The 12,167-nt window shown below is 41.5% G+C and overlaps 1 protein-coding gene across 1 annotated transcript; it reads left to right on the forward strand.

Annotated features, from left to right (window-relative positions):
• Positions 1-235: 235 nt before the first annotated feature.
• Positions 236-11,156, forward strand: DAB2 (Dab, mitogen-responsive phosphoprotein, homolog 2 (Drosophila)). The gene is made up of 12 exons (XM_009894669.1): positions 236-402; positions 1,545-1,684; positions 2,409-2,507; positions 2,743-2,874; positions 4,892-4,975; positions 5,521-5,568; positions 5,744-5,806; positions 6,932-7,567; positions 8,402-8,555; positions 9,136-9,657; positions 10,190-10,281; positions 11,094-11,156. The coding sequence occupies exons 1-12, from the start codon at positions 309-311 to the stop codon at positions 11,154-11,156; spliced, it is 2,127 nt and encodes a 708-aa protein (XP_009892971.1). The 5' UTR covers positions 236-308.
• Positions 11,157-12,167: the final 1,011 nt, after the last annotated feature.

A 12,167-nucleotide genomic window follows, 5' to 3' on the forward strand; every position in this document is an offset into this window, starting at 1 on the left:
AGTACAGCCTGTGGATGTAGGTCAGTGTGATCTACTGATTAGGTATTACTGAGGTAAGGGTTCATCACCTAGCGGCAATAACTTGGTGCTGTCTATAGCCTGAGATGAACAGACACTGAGTCAGACTTCCTGTATGATCACTACAAAAATTTTCAGGCATTAGTGGGCTTTGGTGTTTAGAAGAACAAAACAGGACTAACAGGTCTAATAAGAATATTTCTTCCTCAAGGTAAAATATTATTTCTGCCTACTTATTGTTATTTGAATTTTTGAAACCTACAGCAAGCATAGCTGACCACCATCTCACCATGTCTACTGAAGTTGAAACCACTACTGTCAACAGCCAGCCTGAGCAACAGGCTCCACCAAAAGCACAACCTTCCAAGAAGGAAAAAAAGAAAGGTAAGAAAAGCTTATCTCTTGAACACCTCCTCTAGTCAGTGTCCTTAATCTTTTGCACTTTCTTAAAACTAAGATCATTCACAGCAGAGTTAAAGTAACTCTCAGGTTTCAAGCTGACTGGAACAGTGAGTAAAAAAAGCTAATAAAATAAATGTAACCAGAGGCACGCGTTTGGCTTGAAAGGTTTTTACTAGCTTCAAGTTCTAAAGCTCTCAGTTCTACTTGTTAATGATTTGTTTGCTAAACCTGACAAGTCACCAAAAGTCCAGAGAAGTGAAAGCCTCCTGAGGAGGTGACCAGACCCAGGACCATCCTGGTAGCTGTCAGGCTGAACCTGAACTCACTTCCTTCCTTCTCTCCAGAGGGAGTGATGTGCTTGACACAGTTACAGATTCCAGTCCAGAAAAGCTAGAAAATTAATTTCATGAGACTTACTGTAGTTCAGATAATAGATTTTCTTGATGGATTAGGTCATGTAAATATAATTACCTCATACAGAAATACATACCTAGGTACCTGCTCGGAGTATATTTAGCATGAAAAGAAAACCAAGCAGATCTAAGAAGCAGTGAGAACAGCAGAAATAGCAAGTATAGCTAAAATCCCAAGTGACTACAGGGACGGGGTACCAGGACTTGTTGTAGAAATGATGGTGCTGATAGAAAGTTCTAGCACAGGAACTGTGAGATTCTTGAACATCAAGAAGAGATCTGACTACACCAGAACTAAGGGCTAACATCTGAAAGGCTTATTTGAACATCCTGTATGGCCGTGGAAAATACCATTTCTGCTTGGTGTTGTTGCTTAGCACTTACATGTACTTGGCTGTTGCTGATAAATATTTCAGTCTTTTATGTGGCAAACAATTGTTCTGAAGTCCCCAAATATTAAGCACTGGGCTTTGCTCTTTGAACTGAGGCCAGATTCCGCAAGAGCGCTGTGACCTTAAAGGAGTGACTATCTTGCAGTGCACACAGTACTGGAAAGACCAAGGGTTGTTAGTCAGCTATACTCAAGGGACAGTTTTAATATGGACTTAAATGGTATATTTTTTTAAAAAATCTCAAAGTCATGACATAGATGTTTCTCTTTTTCAAAAAAAAAAAAAAAAAAAAAAACGACCAACACTTTTCTGTCTCCAGGGCCAGAAAAGACAGATGAATCTCTCTTGATCAGATTCAAAGGTGATGGTGTAAGATACAAAGCTAAACTGATTGGCATTGATGATGTCCCAGAGGCAAGAGGAGACAAAATGAGTCAGGATTCAATGATGAAGCTGAAGGTAAGGGCTTGAGCTGGCATGTAATGAACAACTTCTGGGTAGCCTTCAGAAAGCAGAACAAGGGCCACTTTGGCACGGCTTCAACACTGTTTAATGGTAACATAGTAATAACAGCACTATCCTAGATGGCTGTTACTTCTAAAGCTGTAACCCCTTGCACAAAGGACAGTGTTTCTCTAACAGTTTGGGAATGCTCCTTTGGGTTTCTTGTAGGCATCCAGTATGGATGCTAATAGTATGAACTTGATCACAAACTTGAGCTTGGGTTTTGGATGGGGAGGGGGGATCTCTGTGCAATTTAACACTGAATTCAAAGTACAAGTTGGCATCCTATGATAATAGTGACACCAAGAGATTTAGATAAGCCTAAGAATAAATGAGACCTTGCAGCAACAGAGATGCTTACTTCTGGAGTGCAGACACTCATATAGGCCAGGAAAGCTGGTAAAGAAGCTACTACTGCAGCAGTCTTGTGAACTGAGATAAAGTTTTAAAGTTCCAAAACACTTACAGAGGCAACATAATCTAGTTGTGAGGTATCACTTCAAATGTAGTCAGGCATACGTTGCAAGAGGAATGCTGCTTTAAATGTACAGTTGCATAGGAATAACTAGATTAGCACTAGTACAGTCACAGCCACAGGCTTATGAGGAATTTAAGGATACAAGTTAAAGCTCAGTCTAACAGAAATGTCATCAATACTTTTGATATTCACCCTCTTCAGGGAATGGCAGTGGCAGCCCGTTCCCAGGGTCAACACAAACAGAAGATCTGGGTGAACATCTCCCTCTCTGGTATCAAGATAATAGATGAGAAAACTGGGGTAAGATATGACTTATTCTCTTAATGTGATTCTTAAAGCAAGTGAGGCACTTTGAAGTTAGACCAATCTGAAGTAGATTCCTTAATGGCATCATGACCCCCCCCCCCCCCCCATCTAAGCCTTGAACTGAAGCCTTCCAACAGTCTCAATTATTCTAACTACAGAGAAGGGCAGCTATTATGTGTCCAGCAATTTAAACCAATAGTGAGTTGTTTGGTTTTTTTTGCAATTCTAGGTCATAGAGCATGAGCATCCGGTAAATAAAATCTCCTTTATTGCTCGGGATGTAACAGACAATCGTGCCTTTGGCTATATATGTGGAGGAGAAGGCCAGCACCAATTTTTTGCCATAAAAACAGCACAACAGGTATGGATCAGACACCTTTGTCCACTTGCTATGAGTAATGCTATTGTATAAACCTTTAACATGTAATAAGGGTCTAGTGTTTTCCTGGTAGCCCTATAAGGTATATGGGAATACCAGCACAGATGGATAGGCTCTTATCCTGGAAGAGGGCAGTAGGAATTGACTCTATCATCAATGGCTTTTATCTTATTCAGCTTCTCTGTATTCCAGAATAAAAACACTCAAGTAGCCTTGCTTACCATGATTAACCTTGCTTAACATGTCCATGCACCATGGAAGTCAGGACTGAGATGAACAGAGCCATTATCATGGGCTTTCCTGTAGAGTCTCCTGTTACTGTCAGTGAGAATGATAATTCTTGAGTTAAACTGCCAGAGCTTCACTCAGAATTAACAGAAGTGATGTTAGAACTCCACTAGTCTAGTTGTCATGAGGTTTTGTCTTGTGCAACTTTGAGAACAGACGTGCCCAATTGCAGTAGTTGTTTCTGGGGATGGTGAGTGGCAGGTCTGGTCCTCCTAGAGTTACTGCTGGGAGGGATTCTGATCCTTCTGTGATGTTTCCCCATGCAGAAATCCTCTAAGGAGGGTTTGTCTCTGAAGAGATTATGTACATAAGCAGTATTAGAAACAAGCTACTTGGAATTATTGCTGAGTATTATGCAGCTTCCTAAATGACTTGAACTTGAGTTAGATATTTATCATTTATTAGCTTGTCATTATAATGTCCTTATAATAGTCACTATAAGGACTAGATGAGCCCAGACTTCAAAGCTAGTAATTTCTTCGTATGCAACCCTGCCTGCCCTCCTGGAGAACCTGTGGGCAGATTCAGACCCACTGCAGGTGGGACTGAGGGGCTCCTTGTTGGAGCATGTTACTACTTTAGTAACAGTTGTAACGTGCTCTCCTAAGCCTGTTTTATTAGTTTATCAGAGTCCTGTGTGTGTTGGCTTCACTGGAATTGTAGATTAAATACAAAAGCCTCTGTGTGTGCTCTGGAGCGGAGTCTGTTCTCTCAGAGCTTTTCACCATGGGGTGCTGCTTGCCAGCCTATAAACTTAGCCAAGCTGTAGACAACTCTTGACCTGCTGGTAGTTGTTTTTAACACAAACTTCTCTAGCTGAGAAGTAAGGACTTCTGCAGCGCTGGACTGTGGCAGCTATACTGCACGTCAAAGTTGATAACTCTCGCATGTCTGAAACCCTTGATTAGGAGAGGTTGATGCTCAGATGTAAAACAGTGAGATCTGTTCAACAGACTCTCTGCTTAAGACAAAGATAGTCTCTGAACACAGGGACCTGTCCTACTATAGACACTGACACAGCTGCTATATGCCTCAAGCAAAAGTTCCAAATCAGTAGAGCTTAATCTGCCACCACCTCAGCAACCACTCAAATATTCTTGTTAAAGGGTGTGCAGGGGGTGCAGTGCCTTTCTAATTCACACTAAATTTTCAACTTGATACAGATACCACTTAAAGCTGGTGTCTGCTCTGCACATTTGAGGTAATGAAAATCTTGCATTATGCTTGCCTCACTGCTTTACTATTTGCATCTTGTTTAAAATAAATGTAGTATTAGCTACAGAAGCTTTCTCCAGGTTCAATGTTGGAGTTGGTAGAAAACAGACAAATGCAAAATGTTTTTCCTTTTGTGAGACTACCAGAGAGCTTGCATAAACTTTGCACTTTTGAGGAAATATGATTAGGACTTGCAATGCACTTATGAAATACTGCAATAAAAGCTTTTTAGCAAAAAACATCACAGGCTTAGCACAAATATAGCCACTTTTCCTGTGGAGTTAACAACAGTCCAAGCGGGTTTTGTGCCGTTACCCTTGGATTCTGCATAAGCTCTCTTGTGTGGTGACTAGACAGCCCTTTAAACTCTTGCTTTTCATGTTATCTCAACCTTACTGTTGCACCATTTAAGAAAGTTTGGCTTGCTGCTCCCTGGACTAATACTGAAGCAAGCTGTGAAGTAGTACATGGCATAAAAATCTACATTCTTTTTCAGGCTGAGCCTCTAGTTATTGATCTTAAGGACCTTTTCCAACTAATATATAATATGAAGAAGAAGGAAGAAGACTACAAGAAAAAGGTGAGTAAAACTATAGAAACTGCATCAGTCTGCACAGAAATAAAGCTTCCTTCAGCGTTGGCTTGGATTTTGGGCTCTTGTAAGACTTGACACAGAGGTCTGTCTAAATCCAGGATTACTTGAAGCTATTGGTTGCTAGTTATAGCAGCAGTTTGATTTCCTCCTAAATCTGGTAAGTTCTCCAAAGCGAGAGGCTTTGGATATTCTACATGATGTCCACATACTAAAAGCCTTGTTTCCTCCTTTAGAGTGAAGAAGCAAGTAAGACTGAGGTAAGTCACTCCAACTGAGCCTCACTTGACTAGGTACGCTGCTGCAACACAACTAGCTTTGACTTTCTTTACATTGTCAGCATTACAGAGGCAATGTCAGATCCCCAATTACATTGAAATGGGAGTAAAATGGGCCTACAGAACTAATACTGAGTAGTGATCTCCTTCATACTTACTCCTTCCATCACTTGCTCTTTGAAGCCTGCAAGTCCCTAGCTTAAGGCAAGTTTTGATATTCCAATTATTGTTGACACTGTTATCCATCTATTACAGAATGGTAGTGAAGCACTACCTGCTGATCAAGCTGACAAAACAAAACTGGTAGGTTAAATTTTGGAACTTTATGCTGATGTCATTAAGGAGTTCATAACTGACTGTCCCTACATTGTGTGACAATATTTATAGGTGTGTTTACAGTAGATCTGCATAGTGATTGATTCTTACTTTTACAAGAATTCTAACAGATACTAATTCTTTCAATATTTCTCACTTCAAGGGAGCTGACCAGATGGACTTGTTTGGGGATATGTCAACACCTCCTGATATGAGCAGTCCCACAGTAAGTAGAATCTAGCTTAGCTGTTGTGATTCTTGCTTTGAGACCAAACTCAGTCCTAGTAATAAGATCTGGGGTTTTTTGTTAGTCCTGGGTTCTGGTTTCACTGGGCCATCTGTCAAGCTATCATTGGTGTGCTAGTGTCTTAGGGCTATAATAGTATCTGCTTACTAACTAGAGTAGCTAATGTCATTCTTATCCAGCAGAGTTCACTTGAGACTGTGTGACAGAAATAATCATGTATTGTTAGTCATAGAGTGGTTTGGGTTGTAAAGGACCTTAAAGATCATCTAGTTCCAACCTCCCTACCATGGGCAGGGACACCTCCCACAAGACCAGGTTGCTCAAAGCCCCCTCCAGCCTGGCCTTGAACATTTCCAGGAATGGGGCCTCCACAACTTCCCTGAGCAACCTCTTCCAGCATCTTGCCACCCTCACAGTAAAGAATTTCTTCCTAGTATTTCATCTAAATCTACCCTCTTTCAGTTTAAAACCATTACCCCTCGTCATATGACTACACTCCCTGATAGAGTCCCGCCCCATCTTTCCTGTAGGCCCTATAGGTACTGCAAGGCTACTATAAGAGAAGGCTCCAGGGAGACCTTCTCTTTATGCTGAACAATCCCAACTCTCTGCCTGCTTGTTGGAGAGTTGGCATGTTAACATCTTCTACTGGCAAATAGCTCTCTAATCTTACTGTGAAGCTGAGACTGCAACTTGAAGTCACGCTAAGGATGTGTGATTTCACAACTTGTCAATACAAAGGACTGGAACTCAAACAGGGCTTCTTGACTCAAGTGAAAGCCTAGGTGTAATTCATACTTAATTACTCTACAGTCTCTAGGCTATAGAACAAACATCTGATCTTTAACTAAGGGATCTAAACAGTTGCTTTTAACATTGAGTTTCTGAAACTAAGTAGCTGTGATTTGACCACAGCCAGCAGTGCTTGCCTTAATTACTTATAAGATGAAGCTTCAGTGCAACTTCACTGTTGACATGTAATACTTATTTGTATAATGTATCGGATACTAGAATCGCTCCTTTTGCAGTTGTTTGCCTTGAACTTGTGTACTATGCAGCAAGTCCTATGTAAAACTAACTTTATTTTTCTTTCTGAACAAATAGGAAGCTAAAGAGATTCTGTTAGTGGATCTAAATTCTGAAATTGAGACCAAACAGACTTTTACAAAAGAGGATCTCTTCTTGAATGGCATCACAACCTCTCTTCCACAACCAAAGCCACAGCCACCCTTCTTGCCTGAGAGTTCTTTCTCTACCAATCTCAGCTTCTTTCCTACACCTAATCCAGATCCTTTCAGTGATGATCCTTTCACACAGCCAGACAAATCTGCACCGACTTCATTAGATTCTCTAAAATCTGCTGATCAGAAGAAGGAAACTCTGAGTACCTTGACACCAGTGGGTAACGGTGCTTCAAATGGGGATATTGACTACTTTGGTAAACAGTTTGACCAGATTTCTAATAGAACTGGCAAACAAGAAGCACTGTCAAGCCAGTGGCCACTTGAGAGTAAATTGCCTGCAGAAGGAACTCCAAATGGGGTACCAGAGAGAGAACAGAATGGCTTTATTAAAGCCTCATCAAACCTGTTTGTGGAAGGTCCTTCAAAAGGAGTGTCTCTGCAGAATGGAGTAAAGCTGGATTCTGAAAGCAATATCCAGCTTATGTCACATGAGTCTATAACAATTAGCCCACCACCACAAAGTACCAAGCCAGGAAGAGGAAGGAGGTCTGTCAAGGTGAACAATGTTCAAGTAATTAAGAGTTATGCATGCTTTTACTTATAGAAGCCGGGTGAAGGAAGCTTTTCTTTCTTCATACTGTGTAACTGGCTAAACAGCTTCACAACACATCTGCTTCTCTTCTACCTGCTGTGCTTGCTCTAACCTCTCTGTGACCATGGTACATTCTAACATTCATGAATGCTTCATAGTAGCTATGGTCACTAAATTATATGCTCTCTTCTTTAATGCTGCCATACTTCTGTAAAGGTCTGGTAAGTATGCTGCTACATATATTGATACTTGATATAATGCCAGACCTGTTATGATAGCTGTATGCCCATCAGTCTGTGGTTTCATAATAAGGAGGTACTGTTACTAGCTTACAGAAACCTGTGTAGCTTCTTAGTACCTGCCTACTGAGGGCAATCTCAATGACTTCCCTGACTAGACATGGTGGCTCTGGGTCAGCTGCATTTGTCTTGCACTCAAATGATGCTGAGCTTGCCACAACTGCAGGGGTCACTGCAAACTGAGCAGGAATACTTAGAGGGGTGGGGGGCAGAAAGAAGCTCATTATGATAGCAAATAATTCCGTTACTTTAAGTCTTATTCTTCTGCTGTTGACTTGTGACTACTATGCATTATCCTTACTTAATGCCACACATCTCAGTAGACCTGAACAAAACAGTGAAGTTTGAAACTCTCATACTTGGCCTCTAAAGGATACATCAAAGCTCCCTGCTCTGCTCTAGCTGAAACAAAAGCTTGTAGTTTTGGAGTAGGGAGTCTTGATCATACCAGCATGTGTTCTACCATGCCACCTCACAGCTTTTTTTCTTTTCTTTCTAGACTGCATCAAATGACCTATTTAGCTCAGACTTCTTTGTGCCAACTACAGAGTGCCTTAGCTTGACCTCAGTGGCACAGACAGGACATGTGCCAACTAATCCACTGGACCTCTTCAAAACAAGTCCTACCACAGCACCTCCATTGGCTCGTCTAGGTTTGTTCACAAAGTGAAGGTCTTTGTCCAGTCTAAAATATCTGCTAACACCAAAACAGGGGTTCTAGTTTTCCTTTACTTCATGCCCTTTAACTCGTGTGCTGTCTGCCCTACTTGAGTTCTGTGAACAGAGGCCTAAACTCTGTATCTGTAACTGGAACAGGGGTTTTTGCTTAAAACTTGATGGCAGATTGCTACTTTGCGTGCACAAGGTTCAAGTGAGCCAAGCACAACTTGGGGGCTAGGGTAACACTGGTGCAGAGTCTTAATAATCATTTACACAGAAGTGATTCTATGGCAAACAAATCTGTCACTTCTGTGCTAGGACTGTGTTCCTCCTCATGTTATATCAATCTCAATTCTGTTCTTCCAGGACTGAAATGGAGGAAAATTAAAAAAAAAAAAAGCTAACCTCTTTCTACCCTCCCCCTCAAATTATGCGATTTTTAAGTGTAAATCAACAGATTTCTGCAAACAGTACATGAAGAAAGGTTTTACTGGTACCCTCAGTGGAATTGATACACTCTTGCTTGAGGTCTTCAGATAACTGAAGTGCTGTTTAACAACAATCTTCCCCCAGGTGGCTTGCCAGTAAATCCATCACCATGGAATGCACAGACACCTGCCTTCACTCAGGCTACATCAGTCTTTCCTGGGTCTATGATGCCTGCTCAGCCTACAGGATTTACTCAAGCCTTTGGTACTCATGCAGTGCCAAGCTGGAACCAGCCTGCATCTTTTGGTCCAGCAGCCCCTCAGTCCTCTGGTCTCTGGGCACAGCCAACACAAGTTTCATCTAGTTCATGGGCACAGCCATCCAGTGCTGTAAATCCCTTCCAGAGTAGTGTGTTCCCGTCTTCAACGCTGCCTACTCAGACACTATCTGTACTGCCCTCCGTGTCAACAACAACTAGCCCACCTCAGCCACCACCTAGAACTGCACCTCAGAAGGAGCTATCCAAGAAAGAGAGTGATGCTTTTGTTGCTCTGGATCCGCTTGGTGATAAAGAGATGAAGGATGTCAAGGAAATGTTCAAAGACTTCCAGCTGACAAAGCCACCTGCAGTACCAGCAAGGAGAGGAGAGCAGCAAAGCCTTTCAGGTGCTTCTGGAGCTTTCAGCAATTATTTTAGTAGTAAAGTAGGCATTCCTCAAGATAGTACAGATTGTAATGACACACAAGCCAGCAAGCTGTCTGCCAAAATGACTGGTAAAATTTTATATTTTTTTTTTGATTCTGCCAGGATAGCTGCTCAGGGATTGGGATGGCTGATTGCTAGTCTTTTCTGATAGAACTAAAAATTATATTTAATGGTTACTGGAACAGAGGTTTGAAGGACTGTCTCCCCTACTGATGTTACAGAATCGATCAACGTCAGTGGCCAAATACTGACACCTAGTGCCTAAACTACTTGACTAGAAGGAGGTAAACTAGGTCTGTACAATGTCAGAAGTCCTATCTAGCTTAAGCATAGTGAGGGACAAGCATGAGAAAATTGTGAGGTCATTCAAAGCAACTTCTATGTGGGTTTTTGTTGTGTATCTAATTAGGTGAGCTTTGGTGTTCCTATACAGGCAGACCTGAGTACTTGCTACTGCTATAATCACTAACAGCTTTATGTTCTTTTCCTTAGAACCACCAAAGCCTGTTCCCCGACAAAGCACGCTGCCCACTGATGGCCTGTTTGAAAATCAAACTAAAACAGACCTTTTCAGTGCCTCATCTGTAAGTAGTAAAAAAAAAAAAAAAAACCCGAACAAAAAATCCCAACCTTTCTTTCTCCTTAACAGGGGTGCTTGTGTTTGAGCACTGACTTAGTTCTGGCTCTAGAGGCCGTGGAACAAAACTTCTTGCATGTCTGAGGCTAATAATTAAACTGACAGAGGGCATTTGTTGCAAGAAGGCTAACAAAGTATGATTCCATTTGGCTGGGGTCCATACCCAGTTCCCCAGGCTGCAAGCCCTAGAAGGAAGTTCTTCATTATTGGGAGCTTCTACAAAAGACTGTAAAAAATAATGTAGCTGCAGAGGTCTCCCATTTTGGTTATACTTGCCTTTCTGCAGAGCAGACTGAGCGGTGTGGACTGTGCAGCTCTCTTCCTGAACAAACGGCAGGCTCCCGTGTTCAGTATGCCCTGGGGGAGGAAGTGGCTTAACCACATCACTCCATTTGGGACACAGCACTTGAAGCCCTTGGTGGAAACTCTGGATCAGTTCCAGAAGGCTGACATAAGACATCTAGCACTTGGCTAAAACAGATCTCCTCATGACTACACTGGCTCAGCTCCAAATAAGTGTGTAGTAAGCACATGTGGCTTTCTCTGGAAGATACCTTGCCTTAGACTAGGATAACTGGTAACATGGCTTTAGAGCCCTTTTCTCACGTTAAAACAGTGCAGTTAATGTGTATTTAGCAGGGACTCTGCAGTATTCTCTCCAGAAGGTGTTTGGAACAAGAACTAGCTGATACAACCATGCAGACTAAACCTAGTGAAACCTGGAAATCCACTAACAGCCTACAATCTCTCTTTCCTTAGAAGGAATCTCAGAAACCACCTTCTGATCTCTTTGGTGATCCTTTTGGCAACCCATTTGCATAGATCAGGTAAGTCTTCCACTAATCAAAAAACCTACTTAATTCTCTGAAATTGAATCAGAAAATCTTTGGTAAAGAGTTGGCTAAAAGCTACACTACCTTAACTGGAATGCTCCTCTGAAGTATGGCAAACAGTCCCTAGAAGAACAGTTCTGCTAAAGTACCTCTACTCAGACTTGTACATAGCTGCATTCTAGCTAAGCCTAGGCAGCTTTACTTTCTTAGAAATGAAAATTTTATGCTTCCATGGACTTAAGTCTGAAGCCACAACAGAGCTAGATTTCCTTTACTTGAGGAAAGTTAACGAGTAAATATGCACTGCGAAGTTCAGAGGGGCTGCCTAAATTCAGATATCTCTTTAGGGGAGTGTTAGCACACAGTGCTCCATACAGCTTTCTGTAGTTTAATCGCCTAAATAATTGTGGGTTTGTACTCTAGGTGAATTAGAGTAAAAACAGAATAACGACTGTTATGAGAGCTTTTAGCTACATTAGTTTGTAGTAACAAAACTTTCACACCATTAACTAAAGGACACAAACTGTCAAGCTAGCAAATCTAGGCCTCTGTGACACTTCTAAGTCTTCCCCTGAAATACTGTCTGGCTTCTAACAGAAGACAAGTGTTGCTATTTATTTGCTTTGGTTTTGTTCTTGGTGGCTCTAAGCTAGTTTAAGCAATAAAACTGTAACTTTTAGCCATCCTAACCCTAAGTTCTCTTCATCATACTAGGCGTAACCAGAAAAGGACAAATGGAATAACTGGACCTCTTCTCAACATGACTTTTCTACTTGTTTCATTTTGCTGTCTGCCATTCTTGCTGCTGTTCCATGATGTCTGTAATCTAAAACATGTCCAGGTGGATTGAAACATGAACCCTCAAAGAAAATGCTGTGAAGAAGATAATTCAGGGCAAAGCAAATGGAGAGCTGGACTCATGCTGGAGACCCAAATTCAAATTGGCGGATGTTAACTTTACTTTAGTTCTTTGCAATTTTCCACAGAAGAGCTTAGCAAA

Source organism: Charadrius vociferus, unplaced genomic scaffold (genome assembly GCF_000708025.1).
Source record: "Charadrius vociferus isolate BGI_N301 unplaced genomic scaffold, ASM70802v2 scaffold450, whole genome shotgun sequence".
In the NCBI taxonomy this organism is placed as follows: domain Eukaryota; kingdom Metazoa; phylum Chordata; class Aves; order Charadriiformes; family Charadriidae; genus Charadrius; species Charadrius vociferus.

Excerpts from the sequence above, each read along its gene's own strand:
- DAB2 (XM_009894669.1), top strand. The coding sequence starts at position 309 with ATGTCTACTGAAGTTGAAACCACTACTGTCAACAGCCAGCCTGAGCAA. Across the intron at positions 1,685-2,408 it reads ATTCAATGATGAAGCTGAAG|GGAATGGCAGTGGCAGCCCG; the intron begins GTAAGGGCTTGA and ends CACCCTCTTCAG. Across the intron at positions 5,569-5,743 it reads AAGCTGACAAAACAAAACTG|GGAGCTGACCAGATGGACTT; the intron begins GTAGGTTAAATT and ends TCTCACTTCAAG.